At 40.2% G+C, this 25662-nt stretch overlaps 1 protein-coding gene across 1 annotated transcript in view; it reads left to right on the forward strand.

Moving 5' to 3' along the window:
* rngtt (RNA guanylyltransferase and 5'-phosphatase) overlaps positions 1-24935 on the forward strand; it is a 78484-nt gene extending 53549 nt beyond the window's left edge. Inside the window, exons 13-16 of the mRNA XM_086167289.1 lie at positions 5907-6007; positions 10330-10396; positions 21422-21545; positions 24561-24935. Coding sequence (XP_086023415.1) covers positions 5907-6007; positions 10330-10396; positions 21422-21545; positions 24561-24715 — 447 coding nt within the window. The 3' untranslated portion in view covers positions 24716-24935. The remainder of the gene's footprint in view (positions 1-5906; positions 6008-10329; positions 10397-21421; positions 21546-24560) is intronic.
* Positions 24936-25662: the final 727 nt, after the last annotated feature.

Here is a 25662-nt window from a genome sequence, read left to right on the forward strand (position 1 = left end):
GTAAAAGATACACAAAGACCTGTACAGTCACCAGATAATTGAGATTTGCCTTTTGAATTGTCACCAACCACCAAGTGTTTTTACCAAGTAGCATTCTTCTGAAAGCCTTTCTGTGGCAATTTTTTGTTCTTCTGTTTTTCTTTTTCAATCTTGATCAGTAAATATAAGTCTGAGGAAACTGCGTAAACATCCATGGGCACTCTACCTGCAGTTGCATTATGTTTTAGTTTCTGCTCCACAAATTTTAAATTGATAATTTCAGCATATGGTTAAGAGACAGATTTGGCAAACTCGAAGTCTACACTTCCACACACTAAAAATGATTTGCAAAAATATAGGACAAAGAGGAAGTTTTGATAGTAGGCCAAGCATGAGATGCACAATATAAATATTACTGAGGGATTTACTCATTCAGCTTGTCACTACAACACTGTTATCTTACTCTTATTTACGTTGTATATCGCTCTCAACTCATAGTCTTATGGTTGGGGAATTTATTGTAATGCTCAGAATGGCTGCATTTTGCCAATTGTTTAAAAAAAAAAAAGGTCAAGGAACTATGTAAAGCTGTGACGAACACAGGCAAGTGTCATGACATCACAAGGAATCCAAGACCAAGTTAGAATTTTCTGCAAGGCTTGCAGCTGTAGACTTTTTTTGTTCTTGTCAACAATTGTTTTCATTTTTTACTAAGAACTGATGATAAACTGATAAAGTTCAGAAAATTTTACATCTGATCTTTCTGTTGTTAGATAGCAGTTCAATAACCCTCTCATTCTTTCATTGATACGATTGTACAGGCCTGGCCAACCTGCAGCCCCCGAGCTGCATCTGGCGACGTTCATGACGAATTTCGTGCCTTTTTTTTTTTTTATTATTTTTTTTTTTTTTTACACAGTACGTGCACTATGTTCCCTCTGAGCTGCCCACTTACCTTGCGATGACATGGAAATATAATTTGTGTTTAAGTGCTTAGACATCAAAATCTGCATGGTGGTGACTAGAGAAAGTTAAAATCACTGATAGCAGTTTATTACTGTGCATGTTTGCCTTGAGGATATACATGTTAGTCAAGATACCAGTTGGTAATTAGGGTACATCTGTCAAAATTTCAATCTCCAATCAATCTCCAAAAAGTCAATCTCCAATCAGAGCGATTGTGTATGATTTGACAGTCACAGGGACACAGTGGTTTGTCTAAGAGTGTAAATTGCTTAGCATACACTAGACTCCAGCAGTGTCTGAAAGCATAGCTATCAGCAGTGCAGGGGTTGAGACTTATAGGGAAGTTCAAGGTGTAACTTTAACAGCATGGTATTGTTCTACTTGTCTTGTCCAGACACCAAGGAGCAGCATGGCTCAGGGGTTAGATCAGTCATCTTAGAACAGAAAATTCCTGGTTTGATCCCTGCACTCTTCCTAGTATGTCGAAGGGTTGTTGAGCAAGACATTTAACCCCATAACCGCTCCCCTGGCGCTGCGAAGCGGCTGCCTACTGATCGTGGTTCACCCATGGGCTAAATTCAGTGCTTGAATTTTTGCTGCCGTTGTGCTCTATGCATTACTATATGTTACAAAAGCGAAGGCTTTGTTTTCTTTTTTCTTGGATTATTGTTTTTACAATTAAGCGACTGCATACATACACATCTTATTCTAAACAGTTCCTCAGTCCTACCAAATTGAAATGAGTTCCTATGAAAGTGAAATTAGCACACATCAACATAAAAGATGACCAGCTCAGCAAGCAAGTGTTAAAGTTTTGCCTTCTCTGCATTTCCAGCAATTTGTTAATTGTTGCAAGTTTTATTTTTTTTTTCACATTCAAATTTGCATTTGCTTTTGATGAGATTTCAGGTGAACAACCTCAATTTACATCTTCCTGGTTCCCTCTGTCTGTTTCCACCTCTGAATTTCTAGGTTACAATAGCTGTTTGAATATAATAGAACATCATTACATGGAAATGAGTTTGATAGACATGTTTTGATGAATCATATTTGAAAGTCTGTTTCTTGCTTCAGTAATAATGATTTTCCTGGGTATGCCTTGTCACTTATTGACAGGAGTAACAATGGTAAGGAGAGTGCAAAAGAATGTGCTTTGACATTTTGGAATTAATTTGAAGGGAACCAAGTCATTGACTGTGGTGTCTGATTTGGTTTTATCAGGCTTTTACTACTGTACATGTTTCTGGCTCTGATGTGTTCCCAGCACATTTTTTTCTTGTTTTAACTGTAACATGCATAGTAGGGGACCAGCCTCAGCAAAGATATCAGCTGCTCTCTGCAGGGCAGCATATAGGCTCACTGATGATACACTCATGGATAGAGCTACGCCTCTACTGTAATTTGTTTTTACCTCATGATGCTCCTCAGGATGTCATTATTTTTATTTCTCATACATTTATCTAATTTCTAGCATAGTTTAACCAGAAAATGCATCCACCAGGCATAGTAGTTTTAACTGTAGGTCTTCACGATTGAACAACGTGTGTCACTAAAGGTTATTTCATGCTTTTGACGCACTGCATGACTAACCGCGTTGGACAGTGTTTCCTTCCACACCCACGGTTTTGGGAGATGCACTCAATTGGTGGCCTTTGAAAGAGCCATGCCTTTTTTCCTGTTTGAGAACACTGAAAAACCTTTGTTTGGTTTGCTGGTCTCAAAGGCACGTAACGGCCAGCTCCCACACTACAGATCTCGATTGCAGACGAAGAGCAAGGACATCCCACTGGTTTCACTGAAAATATTTGAAAGCAGTCTACAATTCAGTTGACCAAGTTATATTTTCTGTATTCCATACAATTAGTAAGGTTCACTTTCCCAGTGATGCCAATACAGAATATTTAATTTAGACAGTAATTGAGCACATGGTTATTACTGTTGGCAGTCCATCTTGGGTTAAAATGAACCCTCCTCACACCTGCTGTTAAATATATTTTTGGACCAGAAAGATGATTTAATACTGTTTCAGTCCTACTACACAGTAGTTAAAGGTTTAAACAACAATTTATATAGTACTACTGATTTCCTGTTTTTAAAATGCAACTTGAGCTCACAAGACATTAAACCCCTGCGCGAACAGAAATGGTGAAACAGACACAATAAACTGGAGGAGGCCCATAATGGAACACACAATGAAAGGAAAGACCAGATCCTTAATTGTAACTCAACACTAAAACGCATGATAACATGCACATGAGTGTTGTGAGTCCAAATTGATGGTTACACCAAGAACAATCAACAATAATCATTAAGGATGTCACAGCTCATCATTTGAAAAAGTGATTAGCCAATCACTCTAATGGATAGGAAATTTTGGACGAATATACACAATCAATTCTTCAGCACTACGTTGTAGTCGATTGGTGGAATAGATAATATCTGAATGAATGAATGAATAAATGAACTATTTTCAGTTTCATTATGTCATACTTTTATTCATAAACATTTATGTGTATAAATCAGGGTTATTGCACAGGAAACGGTCATTGCACAGAAGACAATGGAAATATTGCACATACAGAGAATTATTGGACATGATGTGACTCCACTGACAGCTTACTGATTTCGAGTATCTGACAACCAGAGTGAGGAATTACACAGTTTGATGGCTGCCAGAAGGAATAATTTCCCATGAAGGTCAGTGGTGTAACGTGGTGGGATCAGTCTGGTGCTGAAAGAACTCCTGGACCTAACCGGCATGTTGTGAAGTGGGTTGGTCACATTGTCTAAGATGATCTTCACCTTGTGAAGCATTCTCCTATCTGACACCACCATCAGAGGGTCCCGCTTCACTCCCACAACATCACTGGCTGTGTTGAACAGCCTGTTCAGTCTGCTGGCATCCACTATCCTCGGCCTGCTGCCACAGCACATAGAGGATACTACTGGCTACCACTGACCCAATCAAACGTTTTAAGCATGGTCCCGCAGATGTTAAAGGACTCTGTCGCCTCAGTAGATAGAGGCGCCTCTGGACCCTCTTGTACAGGGCGTCAGTGTTCTCTCCCCGGTCCAGTTTATCAATGACTACCCCCAGATACTTCCACAGTGACCCCCTTGATGAAAACAGGGGTCACCGGCACGTTGGTTTTTCAAAGGTTCACCACCAGTTCCTTCATCTTTGCCCCATTAAGTTGTAGATGGTTCAGCTCACATCATGTGACAGAGTTGTCACATGGTGGTTATGGTTATTGGTAGGGAGCAGAGGTGATGATGGGGGTATCTACAGGGGGTGCAGGGCCTGTGGAATCAAATCTGTTAAAGAAAAGATTAAGTTTGTCGGCCAATCCTCTGCTGCCTTCAACTCTTCTATTTCCCATTGACCTAAACCCAGTGATGGTCCTCAACTCTCCAGACCTCTCTGGTGTTGTTCTGCTCTAGTTTCCTCTCCAGCTTCCTCCTGTATTCCTCCTTGGCCTCTCCGATCTTCAGCTTTAGGTGCTGCTGAATGGTTCTCACCACCTCCCTGTAGACAGCCCGGAAAGCCCTCTTGTTGTTCAGGAGAGCTTTACTGGCCTTTGTTACCCAAGGCTTATTGTTTGGGTGACAATGAACAACCTCAGCCGGGGATAATGGAGTCAACGCAGAAGTTGATGTAGTACTTGATGCACTACGTGAGTCTGTAAATGTCCTCGTCATTAGGCTCACAGAGTGCCTGCCAGTCGGTGATCTCAAAGCACCCTTGCAGTGTCTCACAAGCCTCCTCCAACCATCTCACTGTCCTTATGGACGTAGGCAGGCTTTTTAACAGAGGCACATAAGAGGTGCTGAGGTGTACCAGGTTATGATCTGACCTGCCCAGTTTGGGGAGGGGGAGAGGACCTGTATGCATCCTTCATGTTAGCATACAGCAGGTCCAGTATCCTTTCCTCCCTGGTGGGGCAGTTCACACACTGGATGAAGTTTGGCAGTGTTTTGTCCACTTTCTTAACTGACTTTGTTTTTACTCCTCCTTCAGCTACATTCTCTTTAAAGTTTACAAACAACCTTGTTCGTCCCGCCTGCTTATTCCCTTTGGATTCCTCAGTATAAATAACATCAGTAGACATTTTTTGTCCAAAACTTTGTTGTCCCAGGAAAAAAAGAAAAAAAAATCCTTAACCCAAGCAGAGAAAGGAACTCCTCTTTTGGTCATATGGATCTCCTAAGGAATCCTGTCTGCTTTCCTGGCGTCTCCCCTCAGCGTATTTCTGTTACTGAGCAACCTGACAGTGACAAAATCTGGTCATCTGTTCCCACCTACACCCGCTCACGCCTTTACCATCACGCTTGTTCCAATGCATTTGTCTCATGTCCTACTAAATGTCAAGCAGATGAAGATAAAAGCGGAGGAAGGCATGTTCACTTTTGTCACTTGATGGACAGTTTGAATGTATTCAAGATTAAAAATAATGATAATGTTGAAGGCTTTCATGTATAATTGGTGCATCTGTAATTGCTTTCGTTCTCATCCCCAAAAGGTTACTTTTCCATGACGGAGCATTTCATTATAGATCTGGCTATATGACATATGGACATGAGAAGGAATTCTTGATGAGCAGCTTTGTCATAACGTTATTTGGGTTTTATTATGTTATTTGAGACAAAAATTCTAATTTTGCTCTACTTAAGCTCCTTGTTTTCCTAGTACAGGTTGTTAAATATTAAGAATGCATCCATAAAAACCAAATATGCTTTTTTCCCCCTTATTGACTATGGTTGTTGCTTCCAAATTTTATTTTGTTTCTCATTTCATTACCTGTGGCAGCTACCCAGCAGTTGTGCTAAGTTTACATATTAGCCCTTAATTCCTCAGTTTCGTGGTCTTGACAAAGAAACTGAATGTAAGAAAGGGGGTTGAATAATTTTTATCTCAGGAAATTTTTATGATATAATTTTGACTTCCTGGTCTTTCCTCACAGAGATACAAGGCCGGAAAGTGTGATGACATCTTGAAATGGAAGCCCCCCAATCTCAATTCTGTAGACTTCCGCCTCAAGATTACCAGAGTTGGGGGAGAAGGGTAAGTTACTGCTCACTGCTCCTGTTTTCATGTACAGCAATACTCATTATGTCGCTTTGTAATTCAGTGTCAAAATTTTCATTACCATTTGAATTAGAGATGAGCTTCCTCATCATCATTTGCAGCAGTTTGGAAATAATTCTATCCTTTCCTGTGCACCTCTTCTACAGTCAAAAATCCTAATTTTTGTTAAATAACTACATGCAACGAAAAAATGACCCTTCCCTTTTTCACCTGTTGTGTTAACTATTTCTGCAAAGTTGTTTACAATCCGAGTTACATATCTACTTCTATAAATCTCTCCAATCCCCTTCCCAACAAACCGATGAATTATGGATTATCAATGTAGAATGTTTTTCCAATAGCATCGCAGCTCATAAAATGGTAAACCTACCTCTACCAGATCTGAGTACATCTCTAATGACAACTCTTACTTTAGGATACTATTGTTTTTATAAAAATCATAAAACTGAGGTGACAATTTTTTTTCTTTTAACTGAAAGCAAGAGGTGCAATATCAGTGTTAGGCAAATCCATCAAGCCAAATGGATTAAATAATGCGGGTGTTTGCTGCAACTACATTTTGACACTGAATGTCATCGAACCATTTCTATCATCTGTAGCAGCTCTCTTCTTCGTCTTTTGAGCTGTCACCGAATTAGCTTGGTGGTGCTGACTTAAAAAAAAAATGGTCCCGGGAAGCCTGCATAGATTTTGTAGCTTCATGTCCCTTTGCTTCACTTCACTCAACCACAAAGGACAAGCAAAATAATATGATTTTTCCTGCATTAATGCTATAAAATAGTTTTGTACTTTTTATTATTTTATCCGATAGACTTAGGTGTTCTCCTCTAATGAACTCGGTAAACAAACGTATGTTTATTTAACTTTTTACCTTGTTTATGGCTTAATGTTGTATCCTCAATAATACAGATATAACGCTAATTTTAGAACTTGCACCAAATACAGAAAGAGAACAATGAACAAGCTTTCAAAAACACTGTAGCAAAGTTAATAATATATACCCATCCATTTCTCCTCAGATATCTATATTATTAAGATCATGATATATTTGAATAATAACATAATTACCCATAAGTTAACAAAATAACAGAGGGGTGTTTCTTTCTTAAATTATAATGTTACCCTTCAAATCTAAAACCCCACGTCTTGTCCCTGAATATTTGCTTTTTATTGTTTGTTACATGTAGCAGGTGTATACCATTATTTCAAAAGAACACCTGAAAGTTTGCATTTGTAGTAGTGTACACTCCAAGCTGCCATCAAGAGAATTAATAAAGTGGTGGAAGGATTTTTGTCCCATTATTGCCTTTAAAGGACATTTTTCATCAGTCTTTTTTTTTTTAATCTTTTTAGTCTTCTTAAAGGGATGGGGGACTAGCACTGTTGCTCCCTTCTGCCATGGTTTCATCAGCACATTAAAAGAAAATTAAAATAAATAATAAAAAAAAATTCATGCTGAGCCAACCCACCTGGCTTTGGAAGAATGATTTTTTGTTTTTTATTTTTCGTTTTGTCTCTTGTTTGTTTTATTTGTTGGTGTTTTTAGCCACACACAGTCTCTGTAAAAATTTCCAAATGTGATTTTCAAGATAATTAAAATTTAGACGCAGTAACTGTAACTGCCAGAAATTTGCCTGTGGTTTGCATGGATGAAACCAGTGAACATTTCATCCCTATTGCAGCCCAAGCTGCTCTTTGTTTTCTACTGATTTGCAAATGTTGCCTCGAAAGTGCGTAAACATTGACAGTGACATAGAAATAGAAAATAGAAATATTGGTAGATATCTTTTTGGTAATTTCAGTTGTTGGCAAGATTATTTTACACTTTTTAATTCACTACAGAGGTAGCAAATGTTTCCTTGGGCCACACTGTCTGCTTGTTATTAATACTAGAATACTCGAGACATGAAGTAGAATTTTCCAAAATAGGAATTTCCCCAATTCTCAGCTCTCTGAAGCGCATTATAGAGTTCTACTGGGACTGTAAACTCTTGTTTTCATGTCAGCACAATGCATACCACTTTATTGTAATCTGTGTCTTTCTGAGCTCAGTCTTTTCATTTTGCTTTTCATGCAAACCGATCCATGAAAGTGGATTGTCTGGTCTTTGCAGCCTTTCCCTCAGAGAGACAGGTGACCTCAGTGACTTTCCCCACTTTGAGCCTGTCATTATTCACCATCAACAGACTTAGAGGACCATCGTAGAGTACAGACGCTCATTCTACACCTAAGTCAGCAGGCCAACTAGTCTGGGACTGTGTGTGGGAGAACACAGGCCATTATTGTTGCTGTCTGAGAACAGCCTGATATTTTCCAGAAAGATGAATATGTCGGACTAGCCCATGTCAGATCTTACTCTGTCTTGGTGCAGGCCTTCAAATATCTTGTTTACAGTTATTAACCAAGAATAAGATTGAAATGGACAGACATAAGGACGTAAAAACTGCTTATTTATCAGCCTACAAAGTTGATGCTTGGATCCTCTCTGAGAGCAAGTATGAAGGAAGTCTGCTGTTACTGTATAGCAGGGAGTTTGAAGAGATGGAAAAGAAGAAAATGGAAAGATGAAGTAATTCAAGAAAATATGCCCCCTCCATCCCCCCCACCCCAGTTGGGAACTGCACAGACTCATATTGTATGGATTGCTTAAATTATGTATAATCTGAGCCAGCATCCTGTATGGGCAATGACCTATAGTTATGTCACCATTCATTATGTGTGTAGTGATTTGGAATGTATTTCTGTAATTATGTATTTTTTATTATTATTTAACCATTTAAGAACCATTAGAAAACACATTTTTAGTCTAATTATAGTTTTCATTTAGCAATATATATATATATATATATATATATATATTATACACACACATATATAGAAAATATAGTCAGAGCATCTTAAAACCCTGATGCAGCATACTTCCCTGCAATTTCAGTAGTCGCCAGTCTTATACTGGTCCCTTCACTTACACAATAATGTCCTAACAGGGCTGGGTGCTTCAGTTTTTAGGACATTCTTTAGGATGAATCAGGTATCATCTTATAACCCTTAAAACACAACACTAGAATGATGATTCTTCTCTACAGGTACACTTTTGTTGTTTGATATGTTTTTATTGTCCCCAAGATGGATTATCACTGACATTATACACCTGTGCATTTCAATATGTTTTAAAGAGCACAGTGTGTTGAGCGGAGACATTGCTGACATTTAAAAGGACTCTACTGATATCAGCCAGCTGCCATATTTGGAATTTCATTGTGGGTTATGAACAATTCTCAGTATAAATATGAACTAAAGTCAGGGAGTGTTGATGACAGTGGGTTCCGTTACCACTGCTGGATTTCTTACAGCTGGAGTAAAACATCAACACCAGAGTATCCAAAAGAGTCTGTACGACTGAAATGCTTTCATCATTTCCCCATCAGTTCCCTTGTCTCAGTAAAGTATCATTGATATCTTTGAGCTTTTAGAAAGTGGCGACATTATCAATTTGCTATTTGGGAGAAAAGCATTGTATGGAGGTGATTAGTTGTTTAGTCTCTTGGCAATGGAATCCAGTTGTGTCCATCAGTGTTGCATGTCTATTTTGCCCTTTTAATGTCTGCTGCACCTTCCTTCCTTGTGATGCCAGCTATCATTACACAGGAGGGGGGCTGGGGCCGGGGGGGGGGGGACTGCCTCCCATTTCAGCATCAGTTGAAATCTCAGTGAGGTGCCTGCACTGTATTTTAGTCATCACTTAGGCTGAATAGACCCCCTTGTTTCCATCCAAAAGTGGTCAACTGATTTGAAGCCCAGGCAAGTAATGGTACCCTAAAGCTCACATTGAAACAGACAACGTGTCTGTATATAACTATAGGCTCATGGGTGGATTTTAGCAGAGGTAAATAGGGAGCACTGTGTTGTTAAGACATCTATTTTTCAAGATCAGTCCTTGGTATTTTAGATCCATGGATACACAACTAATACATATACTGTAGTGTGAATGAACTATGAGAATGCATTTTATAATTTATTCAAAGCTCTTTACATCTCCCCATTGAATTACCATTTGCTTGGTTTGTGAATGTGTTAATACTTTTATTTACTTTACAAGTTTTGAAGGATGAAGCTGCACACAGAGACAGATGGGCTCTAAGAGGTGCAATTCCCACTTTTATACTGTTCTGCTACTTGCTGGAAATAGACAGTGTAGTAATCTCACTGCACTGTTGTTACCGCTCGGATACTCGAGTGCTTCGTTCCTTTCCTGGGAGTGTTGTGGTTGTTAACCACCATCTTTTTGTCTTTTATAGGCTACTTCCATGCAGTGTCGGCTTGCTCTACGTTGGCAACTATGAAAGGCCCTTTGCAAAAATGGAGGTGAGAAAATAGATGTATTGCTTTGATGGGATCATCATTATGCCAACATGCCACAGCTACCCATCCTGCAGTTCTCTTAAACATGCCATACCATTTTTCGTGTTTAAATTATAAAGAAGGGTTTATATTTTATTTGGGAGATTAGAATGACATCACCTGTGTCATGGAGACAGTGTGTATATGCTCTTTACTGCTGCTTTTCTGATTTACATGAACTGCAGGAGGACCAAAGCCTTTAAATGTTGTTGTTTTTTTTTAATTATTATTGTTTTTTGCAAATATATTTAGTAACAGTTTACAAACTCACTCTCTTGTAAAGGGCTTTGTTTTTTTGTTTTACTTTTGCACTGGGTGTAATAAAAGTGCAAAGTATTCTCAACAAGCTGGACAAAGTCCTATATGTTTCAAGGAGAAATTACCTTTGTTACTTAAGGTAATATGATGCTGCTCTCATCTAGGTCTGCATATTTCTAAAACTCCTTTTTTATTTCTTCATACACTATTTGACTTAGAATATATTGGTATTCATTTATGTTTTTTTTTCAGCTGTTATATTTTTTGGGGTCAGTTTACCATTACATTTTTGGATAGCGTCTCAGATTTGACTGGATCTATTTCATGATGTTCCCATGTCTGTGATATTTGCTTTTTTCCCCTCATGTAGTGATATTCAGTTAACAAAATCATTTTACAAGAAAACCAAACAGCACAATCATTATGCACAGAAATGGTCGTTGTAGTTGCAGTATTCATTACTCCTTTGATGACGCACAATTTTTTTTTACTATTTACTCCATCAACAAAGTTACAAGGACCAATTTGTTGCTTATCTCTATAAAGACCTGAGGCCCCTTGGATTGCGCTCACAATGCCTGACATTGGCAATTTATAGCCAAATGAGTGATTTTAACTTCTGTCTTATATCCAGCAATTTTTAATGTGGTGCTTCTATATTTATGCCCAGTGGATTTCTCATATGTTATTGCTCCATATTGAAATGTCCCCTTTTGTCTGAATCAGACAGAAGTGTGTAGGCCTTAAAGTAGTCACAGTCAGGGTTTAGAAACACAGCTAATGAGAGGTTACTCTCCCTCTGGTATTGTCTCGTGTCTGATTCCCAAATATCAGCATTTGGCAGCCTTTCTTTGCATCTCACAGGGAGATATAGCAAAAGCTGAAGTGCTTTTTCTCTTTTTTCTTATGTCAGCTTTCATCTTGCTTATTTTCATTTTTCAAATGTGTTTTACAGTCAGTCCAAGAGCAAATATGCTGAAAAAATGGTAATGGAATGCCAGAATATGGCTGTCTGCTTTTGACTTGCTCTAGTTTATTCTTGATTGATCTGACAACGTGTGCACACCCTGCATATTTCTTTCTTTCTTTCTTTCTTTCTTTCTTTCTTTCTTTCTTTCTTTCTTTCTTTTTCTTTTTTATGTTTCATCCATTCTAAATCTTAGATTTGTTTTTCCCCACTCCTGTTACCTATAGGAAATCAGTATAATTGAAGAGGTAGCAAATGTTTTGCTTCACAATAAACCAAGTCTGTAAAAGACATGATATTTTTTCTGAGCAAGCAAACCAAAACTGCCCACTTTTCCCTAAATCCACATGCACCTGATGTGCAGCATTTAATGATACATACAAGGATTCAATTATCTAACTGCCTCAGACCCCTTTGGTCATTTAAGTTTAGGGCAACATAAAATTAATGTAAATCGTCACCAAGATAATTCTGCAATGGGGATCAGTGTTTATCTGGAACACAAACCAATGGCATCCTTTAAGAGGATTTATTGAACCTCCCATATCAATAGCCACAACTGTTTACAAACTACCTCCTGAACTCAGGAGATTTAACAGCTACATGTTATACTAGACTTTGCAGTTTTATGACCTAATAAAGAGCCCCTGACCAAAAAGACTTTATCCCAAAAGTGGTGTGTTGTCAATGCTCAGCATTTTCTTATCACCACTAATTGAACTTAAGCAGACATGAGCTACCTCAGAGGAAGATCTGGTGAAGCCCCTCAGATAAGGGGTTGAAATGTCTTCAAAGAGAGAAAGAAGTCCCTTGTGACCGCCATGATATTTGAACAACAGACCATGATCTGGGTGACTGAGAACCTTGACAGATATCTTATAGGCTTCTTGTCACAGCAGTCATTTTACATGGTAATGTCAGGTAAACACAGATACAACGGGATTATATTGTGTTCACGTGGGCTTGGGTTTCCCTGGTGTTATTCATGGTACACACTGGAATGCAACTGACAAAATGACTGACTCTCATCAATTATGTCCGACCTATGTTTCCTGAGACCATGTGGGTGTGTTACATGTGGCATTATTTACATTTAACTTGATTCGTTTCAACTACTGTTGCAGGATAATTCACCCTTTTAGTGAATTACTGCTTGGCAGATTTTTGCGTTAGCGCATAACTCACAGAATAGCACTGCCCATCATTAAGGTGGCTGTTCAAGCAGACATGATGACATTTAAAGGCAGGGGAGATAAATTTGTGTCATACAAATATGAAGTATAGTCCACTTGCAGGTGGTGGCAGCCATTCCAGTGAGCTTAATGCACAATACCAATGTCAACCTTTATATTGTTAACTGTTTTGCAATTAAACCCACCTATAAAAGTAAGTAGGCAGGAACCATCAACATCTCCTATGTATATCCTCTCCTGACAATGATTTCAAGTCCAGAAATGTGTGTTAATCTTGGGCTTCGCGAACAACCTGTATTGGACATTAAGAAATGGATGAATTTGCTTAAGCCTTTTGGAGTAATGCTTATCGATTCTCCATTTAAGTACAGTTTCAGCCCTGTCTGGAGGCCTCAGAACTACATGTCGTTTCTGAGTAGGGCTCATTAATCACAAATAACTTGAATTGCGTCTGACAGATTTTGTAACCTGGGACAGGATAAGAGCAGCTCTCTGTCAAAGACTTTGCATCTTTGATTAACCTGGTGGTGTGCACCTCACCTGCTGAGTATAGAAATGCCTTTGACTGTTTCTCAGTGATTTTCCCAGTATGTCTGGCTCCATCTGAATCATGTAATGAGCAAAAAACTCTAATGCAGACAAGTATTTTATCAGCTGTAGTAGTTTGCAATAAACATCAGTGCTCCACTTGTTTCAAGCCATTAGGTGCCTGGCTGGATTTTAACAAGTAATGATGTCAGTGTAATTGAAAGCACCACCTCCAGAAAAATAATGATACAGCAAAATAAGCAGGCTAAATAGAAGCAAAAACAAAATGTGCAGATCATGTAATATGTTCATATTTTTCCCCAATCTTGAGCCTTGTCAACTTTTTACATTACATGTAATCTCTGTTCATTTTCCTAAATTACAGTTTACAGTATTTATACCCGTTTGTTGATATCTACCTTGTAGATCTTTTCAGCTATAGTGTGCAAATCAAAATCGAATGTCAGGTCAATGAGAGCAATAAACAAATTCACATGTGAACTGATGATCGCATCATAAAATGGGACGTAGTGCTTGGGGATTTATTGTATAGTTTTGGCACAGTCATTTAAAAGAACTGTCTCCCAAAAAACGAGTGTACCCTAACTGACCGAAGTTTTAGACCTGCATTCTTGCTTACAATGAAAACATTTTGATATTTTAGAACTGTTCCCATAGTACAATTCTTTTTGTATTCTTCTTTCGTTTTATTAGGTTTCAGTTTGCATAGTGCATAGACTTTTAAAATTCCATGATTTTCAGCTCGTACCATAGGGGTGAGTTGAGCTGTGTAGTTTATATTAATGATCCTGATTGAAAGGCATCAAAGGAAATGATCTTAGAGGCTAGTGTAAAAAAATATCAAGTGTTGGTCTCAATTTTGTATTATCTATGTTATCACTGTTAGCCTCTAAAGGGAGCAACTACGTCTCACATCCTCTCTCTATTTGCATATTCTTCCCTCTGCTTTCTTCTTATTAAAATGGACCTCAGCTCTCCTTTGTCACAGACCTGTGGGCTCATTCTGATTAAGTCTGAAATTAAACTAAGGCAGGATCACTCAGAGAGCAGTGAAACAGAAATTATAGACAGCTCATCCATGCTGTCATCTATTCGAAGGTCCTGTAATGTTATTTTGCACAATGCAATGCAGTCCCCATGATTAGAAATAGCTTGAAATAAAAAGCAGATCAATAGTCATGAAACTTCAGGTGTTACCAGCTGTATGTAGCTCAGTAGTGTTTGTAGCTCAGTGTTTGCGGATCAGTGCAGATGCAGGTTCTGGAGCAAACTGGTGGTTTTTCATACAAAGACAGGAAATAATAGATGCTTTTGCCCCTAATAAACATGGCTTATTTTACAATGTACCCCCTTCATTTAAAATGCACACAACAATCGTGGAGGTTTTTGAAGGTAAGAATGCTTAACTTTAGAATTCAATGAGTAGTCGTGCTGGTTTAGCTTGGCATTGACAGAAAAAATTGCCACGGTGAATATCTGATTTCTGCTTGTGGACCAGTACATTTAACAGTGCTGTGGACATAACTTGACCTGGAAATGATCAGGATAAGACATAGCATCCTGCAGTTAAGAGTTCTGGAATGACACGTTGAGATGTAGAAACTGCAAAACTGCATGATACTTCTAAAAGATTCAGTGGAGCCCAGCAAAAGTATTTTTATTTACATGTAATGTAGTGTAATGTAAAAGTGTAATGAAAAGGTTTCAGGTCCAACTTATGTGCCCTCCAGCAACACTAAGTGCAGCCACTTTTCGATAACTGTACTTGGCTTTGCAGGTGTGAACATCGGGGGCGCTGCCCATCTTTTGCCGTGAGCTGAAAACATACCTCTTCACCAAGCACTACCCTACTTATCGCACTTAGCCCCCAGACCCCCCGGAAAAAAAAACAAATTAACGATGAAATGAATTTATGTATGTATATGGTTCTGAGACGGCTATTTGGTTGAGTGGTCACTTATGACTTCCGCTTACTGGTACTTCGGATCTTCGATGACTGAATTACACTTTTTGTAAGTCGTATTGGATAAAAGCGTCTGCCAAATGACTGTAATGTAATGTAATGTGAAGTAGGTAAGAAACTGACGGGGAGATGTGCCTGATGGTGCTATAGATTCAAACAAAACAAAATTGTTTGTAAGATTTTCAGACTTTGAGATGTTGTTCCTTCCCTCTAAAATATTCTGTGGTACAGCAACATCTTCTATTAGATTTTTATCTGAAACTGGTGAAGTGGTGTGCCTATTACATACATTGCAGTCCCAGGGTTCTAGAATTTGTCTCTGCCCAGGGTCTAAAAAGTTTGTGGGGGAGAGAACCTTTTCTTTTTTAGTTTCATTTTTTTGGACACCTCTGTGGCACAGTTGTTAAGCCTCTCGCCCTCCACGGCTCTCACTACAGGATAGGCAGAATAAACAAATGAATCTGTTTTTGTATCATTTGTATCCTTCTCTCGCCTCTTCTCATTTGGAAAGTGCTTTATAAATATATTATTATCATTATTATTATTATCATTATTATTATTCAACAAGAGCCTCTTCTTGTACAGGAAAGTATAGAAAACATTGCCCAGTTTGAGAGGGCGTTGTTTATAAATCCTTATTAGAGATGTTGGGATATATTGATTTGACAGGGTCATTCATGACCATTAAAAAGAAGTGCTTCTTAATGGCTTTTTCAATATTTATAGTATTCAAGTTCTATATTAAATTAAATTGTTGCTTGTTTTTTTTTTTGTTGTTGTTTTGTTTTTTGTGCCAAGTGTAATGAAAAGTCGATCCAACTTGCCTGGGCTTCTGTGCAGCTTCCATGCTGATTGCCTGGAAATCTTCCCATTAATGACCAGGCTAAGAAAATGGGCCACTGTCGAAACTCAGTTTCATCATCAGCAAATCCTTGCTAAATTAACACAGTGTATAATTGTTTACGTAGAATTTGCTAAAATTGCAGTTGTCTAATATTGAAAAATGAATTATGAAGGACAACTCCTAATGTATTTTTATTTTCATAGCAAGCCATTCGTGAAGCAGACATGAGGGCTCTAATGCAGATATTTGGATAAGCACTCAATAGCAACAATTTCACGTGAATCAAGTGAATATTGTTCAGACATAAAACATGCATTTCTTTCAAAACTCAAATAAAGTTAGTAGGATAGTAACATGCTTTACTGTAGTAACATTCTTTCATATACAGATTTCATGTTTCATGTTTATAGAATTGAAATCTTTGCAGCTCAGAACAAGAACAGAGCTAGTGTGTTCTGCCTTTCTGCAGCACGAGATAGTTTGACTGCCAAAGCCCCCAATAACTAGTGGCACATGTGTGCTGCCATAATGAGACAGATTTGGAAGGATTAGGCACCAAGTGGTGAGGAGAAATGGCAGCCAAGATGTCACCCTTCACCAGCAGGAAGGGATTCCAGCCCGAAGCAGTGTGTCCTGCCTGCACTGTCCTTCACTTCTTTGCCAGCTTACTGTGCTGAGCTTTAGCAGAGCCTTGAGAATCTGCCACTCCCTTGGATTGTCATCTGTCTTTCTAGCTTCAACAAAAGCAAGCTGATTGACTTATCTCATTGTCTTGATCGTGAAATAAAAGCTCAAGTATTTGGAGATAAATTAACATTTTTAAAAAGTGCTTTGTTGGTCACTGTTACACATGCGGTGTACGGAATCACATTCACTGGCCTGAATTATCCAGCATCCCTTCTGACACTTTCTTTCTTCCTGTGTGATCCTGACCCCCACTAAGAGCCCAGATGCCCCACATTCACACAAGCCCCTACCCCCACAATCTTGCCAAGCACCAGTGCTCTGTTGGCATTAGAGATCAAGCTTTGACCTTGGCTGAACATCGAGTGTTCCCATTGAACCTTGCGGAACATTTGTCAGTGGGGTGGGTGGGACAAATTGCAGTGGACCGCATTATAATCAAGGACTCACTATGTTCCAGTATAGAGTGTCCTCTCAGCGAGACTCAGTCTTCTAACAAATAAACAACAGATGCCCAAAAGTCTCTTTTGACTCAGACTTGATTATCAGTTGGTTTTATGCCACTTTGATGTAGTTTCCGAAATGACCCCCCATCCCACCCAAAAATACATTTGTTATACTCATTGTTATCCTCACCCGAGTGTTTTGAGGGTTTCATCATGACGATTCAAGGAGTGTGCATCTGATGTTTGTTTTTGGAAAACCTACAACAAAAACAACTGGTGTAGCCTCAAGCATTTGTTCAAATAAATAAAAAAAAAAATCCTTTATTGGGATTTTTATTTTCCCTCTTTTTTATGCCTATATATGCCTTCTCGACAGGCAGAGGGGCAGCGGCTCTACTCTGAACCCCTCCTGGATAGACGAACTCCTTACCCTGTCACTAAAGGTCCAGACACCTTGTGGAGAAACTCTTCAGCCGCTTAGATCCCCGCTCTTGTTCTTTCCATCACCTTTGGTTACAACACACAGTTCATGACCAATCGCTCATGAATGACTGGTAAATTGAGAACTTTACTTTTCGGTTCAGCTCCTTCTTCACTAAGTCAGACTCCTGCAGAATCAGCATCGCTGCTGACGACCCGCCTGTCGATCTTATTCTCCAATCCTTCCCTCACTGGTGAACAAAACCCCAATATGCTTGAATTTCTCCACTTGAGGCAGGACCTATTTCTTGACCTGGAGTGGGCACTCTACTTGTTTTCAGCTGAGAACCACAGTCTCGAATTTGGAGGTGCTGACCTTCATCCCAGCCACTTCATATTCAGCTGTGAGCCACTGGAGAACTGCAGATCCCAGTCTGATGAAGCCAAAAGGACGACATCATCTGCAAAAAATCAGATGGCCAAACCATGCGGCCACTAAACTGGATCCCCCTCAATACCCTGGCTGTGCCTAGACATTGTGACCATAAAAGTTATGAACAGAATCTTGAGATGATGATGAGAGGGATGAGAACAACTTTATTAATCCCGAAGGAAATTGTTGTGCCAGAGTTTCACGTAAAAAACATAACAGTAATAGATAATAGTAGAAAGGAGGAAGAACAAGAAATATAATGAAATACGAATTGTCTTAACTACACAGAGGGATCCTACACTCACCAGAAATAAATCTGACTTACAACAGGCAATGCAACTATGTTCTGACACAGATAATACAAGTCAAACAGTCCATATTATTAGGGTCAGTACCCCTATTCCTGGATCCAAGGTTCAAATCAAGAGGACCTCCCCCCCGCCTTCTATGTGATGCTGCAGAGGCATGTCAGCCTGGACAGACCTACAATATCCAGAGCCTTAAGGAATCCTGGGCATATCTCATTCACCCATGGGGCCCCACCACTGTAGAGCTTTTCGACTCCCTTGACAACTTCTGACCCAGTAATAGGAAAGCCCCCCCAAAGTACCCTGACTCTGCTTCCTCATCAGAAGGGTTATTGTCGGGATTGAGGAGGCCTTGGAAGTATTCCCTCCACCAAACCGTAACATCCCAAGTTGAGGTCAGCAGCCCGTCATCCTCACAGTACACAAGTACACAGCCATGACAGCAAATTGCTTCCCCCTTCTGAGCCGCCAGGTGGCATCTAAGAATCTCCTTGTAGCCCTCCTAAAGATGTTCTCCATGGCCTCAATGAACTCCTCCCACGCCAGAGTTGCCTCAGCAACTGTCACAGCCATGCGCCCCTAGGCCAGTCAATACCAGTCAGCTGCCTCTGGAGCCCCGTAGGACAGAAAGGCTCGGTAGGAGTCCTACAGTTTGATGGCATCCCTCACCACTGGTGTCCACCAACGGGTTGGGGAGTTACTGCCTCAACAGGCGCTGACCACGATATGTTCACAGCTCGCCTGCCACCTCGACAATTGAGGCATAGAACTTGGACCACTCGGACTCAATGTACCCATCCTCTCAGGGGACCAGGTTGAAGCGCTGACTCTGCCAGATGTTCCCAACAGACACTCACAATACATTTGTGTCTGCCAGGTCTGAACGGTATCCTCCCCCACCAACGGAGCCAGCTCTCCACCAGTTGGTGTACAGTTGACAGCTCTGCCCCACTCTTCACCTGAGTGTCCAGAGCCTGCAGCCTCAAGTCCGATGGCATGACCGCAAAGTCGATCATTGAACTGTGGCCCAAGTTGTGTTGGTACCAGGTGCACATGTGCACATCTTTATGACTGAACATGGTGTTTGTTATGGACAGTCCATGACGAGCACAGAAGTCCAGTGACAAAACACTACTGGGGTTCAGATTTGGGGTGACTGGTCCTCCTAATTTTGCTCCTCCAGGTCCCATGTGATCATTGAAGCCCCCAAGTAAGATGGTTGATCCTTCAACCAGGTCCTGTTTGCCTTGGGTGACCCTGCCAGGCGCGTAAACCCCCCGACAACTTAGCTTATAGGATCACGCAAACTTCTCCACCACGATAAGGTGGCAGCTTAAGGAGGAGAATAGAATTTACATCCAAGGATATACAGACACGCATTGGAGAGAAGCAGATCAACACATCAGGAATTCAGAGAATCAGCCACAGGAAACAAACTAAATCCCTGAAATTACAAGGCATGAGAAATCCAAGTGATGTATTTCAACTAAAGATGAATTAAGTAGTGAAAGATCATATTAACAGATATTAGCACTTGACGTACTAAAAGCAACTGATTGACAGCTTAAACATGCCATTACCTTCTTAGGTCATTTGTCCAGAAAGAAGACCAAGCACAAAGTCAGGGTGTGGGATTTCAACAAATTAGTCCTGTGGGGAAAAAGACCCACATTAAGCTACATATCCCCTGCCTGTTGTCCTCCTTAACTTCACCTGGACTTGAGATCAGAGAACCCATGTTGTTGTTTTTTTTATAATATTTGTAGGAAAACGTGAGCCAGAGGTAAAGAAAGGACACAAAAAATTGTCATATTGATTTATTTTTGGTGAATTGCAATTGCAGAAACCAATCAAACTGTCAGTTCAACATATGCAATTTTGAATAGTTGTCACCTCTGGAAAACATCAGAATCTTTTTTAGTTTTTTTTTTTTTGTTTGTTTTCCATTTCCTTGGCCTTTATGTGGTTATTTATCACCGATACAGCTATCATAATGTCATCAGCACAATTACCACTTTAGTACTGTGGTTCTTGTTTACATTTCCTTTGAAATTATGTTCCAAAGATTTTCTGAAAATGCTCCATCAATGTCAGTTTAGCTTTGCAACTTTAATTTATAATGAATTATTTGATGTGAAATGGCTTTAAAACATCCAAACATCCAGTAATTCATCAAGCTCTGACTACAATGGATTAAGTCAGGGGTAGTATGAGTATAAGTATGATACATCACTCACATAATGCCTTTTTTTTTTCCCTTATCACCACTAACTTTTGAGAAGTTAAATTCAGATTTTTTGTGAATCCACTTTTGTCTGGTCAAACAGGGTTCAAGCAGAGGTCTCAATTTTTCTGGTATTCTGGGCTTTTGGAGATTCCTATGCTTTCTGGGGCTGAGTGGCTATGAGTTATAAATAAAACCATTTTGGTGGAGAAGGTGAAGTGGGCTGCCTCTCAACACTTTTTTTTTTTAATCTTGTGATTGATTCATATTAATAGATTCATTTGTTGCTCTTTAAGTGATGTCTTACCGTGCAAGTTGATGTCCACATCCCTAAAAGACACTCAACCTGGTTTCTTTGACCAATATTTAAAAAATAATGGAAAATTTTCACATTTGATGAGCCTATGACACCATTGTTGGTATGTAATTGATTTTATCTAATGCATTTCCATTTCCATGTTGCTCTATGTTTACTTGTGTTACAGTAGCAGGTCTTGACTAAACTGAATCTTTTCCTTTTCAGTAATCATGTGTTCCATGTTCATGTCATGTCAAGGACCGTTCTCTTAATCTTTGCAGGCGATGGCCTTCCTGCAGATCTAATTGCAGTATAGTTTTCACAACCACAACCAGAATTGTAGTTGTGAACCATGATTACTGTCAGAAGAAAGTAATAATCCTTTGTTTTTTGACTGTGCAGGCCACTAAAGAATTGAGGAATTACGACAACAAGATTATTGAGTGCACCTTTGCCAACAACAGCTGGGTGTTCATGAGGCAGAGGATCGACAAAAGCTTCCCAAACTCGTATGAGACAGCCATGGGTGAGACACCGGTTGTTTATTTAGATCACAAGGGCTCATCTTTCTCTGCAGGATCTATGTGAATAACATCCGGCCGACCTGCATTTAATGGATCCTTTTATCTGTATTGCACAACGACCTCCGGTATTAAGTTGGTTTAGCTCACGTGTGTGTTTTCACTGTTCTTACCATTCAAAATGCTCACCCACTTGCTCTTTGTGCTCTAAATGCTGCTTAGTTCTCTTTAGACACCCTCTTTCCTTCTTGAAATGTTATGAAATGTGCACCAAAGACTGAGAAGTAGAATTTCTCACTTGCATGTACAGTATGTTAACCGTAGTGCACTGTCAACATTGGTGCGCTACTGACCTCAACTCGAGATGTTGTGGACGGGTGCAAGGAAACTTCAAAATCTCTTCAATCCCAACAACATGACTCCCAATGAGGAAGCAGGGTCGGGGGACTTAGGGGTGGCCCGGGATGGGCCCGCCTATTTCAGGGGCTGAAGTTGCAGAGGGAGTCAGAAAGCTCTTCCGTGGCATAGGGCTGGATGAACTCTGCCCCAGGTTCCTCAAGGCCCTGGATGTTGTGTGTCTGTCCTGGCTGACACACCTCTGCAACATTGCATGGACAGCGAGGGCAGTGCCACTGGATTGGCAAATCGGGGTGGTGATCCCCTTCTCGAAAAAGGGAGATCGGAGGGTGTGTTCCAACGATAGAGGGTTTACACTCCTCAGCTTTCCTGTTAAGGTCTGTACTGGTTAAGGACAGTACTGGAGAGGGTTTGCTGGGTTGATGAATCTTGGATTCAGGATGAGCAGTGGAATTTTCATCCTGGTCGTTGGACCAGCTCTGCACACTCAGCAGGTTTCCCATGGGAATTTTGTTGACCTGCTAAAGGCATTCGACCATGTCCCGAAGGGAATCTGCGGGGGTTGCTACCGTAGTATGGGGTAACAATCCCCCAGGGGACTGAACAATCTCAAATATCGATTGTTCGGTTTCTGTATGACTGGTTTCTGGGCTGGGCCCGCATTGCTGGTTGTAAGGTGGATTTGTTTCCGGTGAGAGTTGGACTCCAACAGGGCTGGTCTTGGTCACTGATTCTGTTCACAAGCTTTCTGAACAGAATTTCTAGGCGCAGCCAGGATGTTGAAGGGATCCGGTTTGGTGGCCACTGGATTGGGTCTCTGCTTTTCGCAGATGATGTGGACAGATGAAACCAAGGGAACACTTCACAGCCAAAATGTGAAGCAGCCGGAATAAGGATCAGCACCTCCAAATCTGACACCGGGGTTCTCAGACGGAAACAGGTGGAGTGTCCCCTCTGTGTTGGGGATGAGGTCCTGCCCCAAGTGGAGGAGTTTAAATACTTCGGATTCCTTTTCATGAGCAAGGGAAGGATAGAGCGGGAGATTGACAGGTGGATTGGCAGTTGTGTAGATTTTGCATTGTCGTGGTAAATAGTGAGCTCAGGCAAAAGGCGAAGCTTTCAATTCACTGGTCAATCTATGTTTCTACCCTCACCAATGATCACGAGCTTAGGGTAGTGACCGAAAGAACGAGATCACGGCTCCAGGCAGCAGGGTGTCAGGACTCTCCTTTCGAGATATGGTGAGGAGTTTTGCCATTTGAGAGACGCTCTGAGTAGAGCCGTTGCCCCTCCATATTGAGGGTGGTCAGTTAAGATTACTGGGGTGATCGACGAGATGGACTCCCCGGTGAGGTTTTCAGGAAGACCAAGGGCACACTGGAGGGAATATGTCACTAGACTGGCCTGGGAACGCCTCTGGGCCTCTCTGCTTCAATTTCTGCTCTTCGACACTGAAGAAGGTTGATGAATGAAGTGATGGAAATGTCTTTGTTGACTATTAAGAATATATATATGAATAAATACCCGCAGAGGATTCGGCAACAATGCCACCTCATGTGGGTCTGCTTCTCCTACAATTAGCACATATTGTAACAGCTTCTCCTGCAAACAGAGAGAAAGCAGAGAGAAAGAATGAGCAAGGGTGCAGAAAGCACTGCCATAATAAACCTTATTTGTGCAGCACTTATCCAAATGCTGCCTCGTAGTGCTGTACACAAATGCACATCAAAGTACAAATTGAAGCAATAAAAACATGAAGCACATCCAAAACAAAATCTATCTCAGGCATAAATTGAATTGTTTGCAGATGATAAAAAAAGATAGTCCGTGAATTATTAAGCTTTAGATCCTCCGAGTGGCTGCTGCGCGCCTGAAGACCCCGTGGGCAAAAGCAAATTTTGTCTGGAACCTTAAAAGAGAGGAGTGCATTTCCCCTCATGCTGCTAACACCGTTACTTGGTCACAGGATAATTGTGCATGTGTGGTCAGGATCATGAAATGATCAGGGATGTGCCACTTGAGTGTGGACTCAGTCAGGCTCAGAATGAATCACTTAGATTTACCGCGATGTGCCCGTTTTCTTCACCAAGATGGTGAAATCCATTAAATGCAGACTTTAAAAACAATCTCCATACAGATCGAGGTTTTCACTGCATAATTTCAATAGTTTAGAGAGCTATAGAATATAAGATGGAAGCTAATGTTATAGAGAAAGAAAAGCAGACTGATGGATTTGGGTCCAGCCAAACATTATTTGCTAGCAATGTTTTTTTCATCATATCACATTACTGAAGTCTTAGACAGATGGTATCACACACACACACATCCTCCTTCACTGTACAGCCGTTAGACTCAGGGATGTTGCCCGTATGAGGCTCATTTGAAAGGCAGGAGCCTGCAGATGGTACTTACGGTGAAAATGGTGTCAAACAAATTATGAAAGAAAACGATGAATCATAAAAGTTGATGTTGGTTTACGATTTCATTTGCATGGATATTTGCATACATAGAAACATTATACCAATGCACAGTATTTCGTTTGATGCATCACCACAGCACCCTCCTCGTTTTTTTCTGTGTTGACACCGTTTTCCTGGCTGGTGTCATCACCGACAGAACCGCCTCCTTCCTCTGAGTGTTAATTCTTCCTCTTTTCTTTGCAGCTGTGTGCAAAAGCATCCAGGAGCCCGTCACAAAGGAAATCCTTTTGGAGTATCTGGACCGCTGTTCTCAAGGAGTCCAAGCCCAAAAACGGAAACAGGACCCAGACTCTGAGCTCATGCCTCCTCCAAAGAGACCCAACCGGTCTATCCCATAGCCAGACTCATCTGGACTGCTTTAGAGTCAGTGTGTATCCTCATCACCAGCCGCATCTGCCCACATCCAGCTCTGCTACATACGGGAAATCAGGCCCCACACATGAGGACTTAAAGATCCATAAACAGACTGTATCACTGTCACTGCATTACCATGTAGACTTCTTTGTAGCCTCATTTGCTGGTGTTCTTATTAAAATTAAAAAAAAAAAAAAAAAACAATCAGTTGACTATGTCTGTGGCTAATTGTTGTTTATCCACTTGGCCATTGTTATGGCTTCAAATTCATCCTAGGAATGCAAACATTGTTTATGTTTTCTGAACAAGCTGCTTCTTTGTACTATAGAAGGGGTAAACATCATCAAATCTCAATCTACTGTTTAAATGCTTTCAAACAAGCATTTCGAAATTATCTCGAGATCTTTCTTCTCTGCAGCCCAGGGCTTTGTTTGAAGCATTGAAGGAACAAACTAGATTAGTTACTCTGACTTTAATCCATGCACAGCAAATGAATGCAGCAACAGGTGAATAAAAGATACTAACCAAATTTGTTTTGTCTCAAAGATAAGACCTTGGTAGAATCTTTGTTTTAACCCTGAATCCATAAGAAAATCATCTTATTATGCTGAGAACAAAATAGGGACCAGGAAACAAGGTCGCAGCACTATAGATTGGAATAAGCATTGATGGCTATCATATTGTTTGCATTCATGTATCTATGGTATTGAATAATAAATACCACCTGGCCCAAAAAAAACAACATTTTTTTCAAATAGGAGATTTCTCAACACATTTGTTTACTGAAATAATGTGAAGGAATTTCAATTACATGCATAGCTGCAAGCACCAGGGCATTTCACATTGGAGGAAGAAAGCAGAGGCTAAATATGAACCACAAGGGTCTGGGAGGCACAGGAGGTACATTCACTTTCTGATAATCCAAGGTTTC

This window comes from Fistularia commersonii, chromosome 20, assembly GCF_037954325.1.
Source record: "Fistularia commersonii isolate RoL2024-O1a breed Wild chromosome 20, RoL_Fcom_v1.0, whole genome shotgun sequence".
In the NCBI taxonomy this organism is placed as follows: Eukaryota; Metazoa; Chordata; class Actinopteri; order Syngnathiformes; family Fistulariidae; genus Fistularia; species Fistularia commersonii.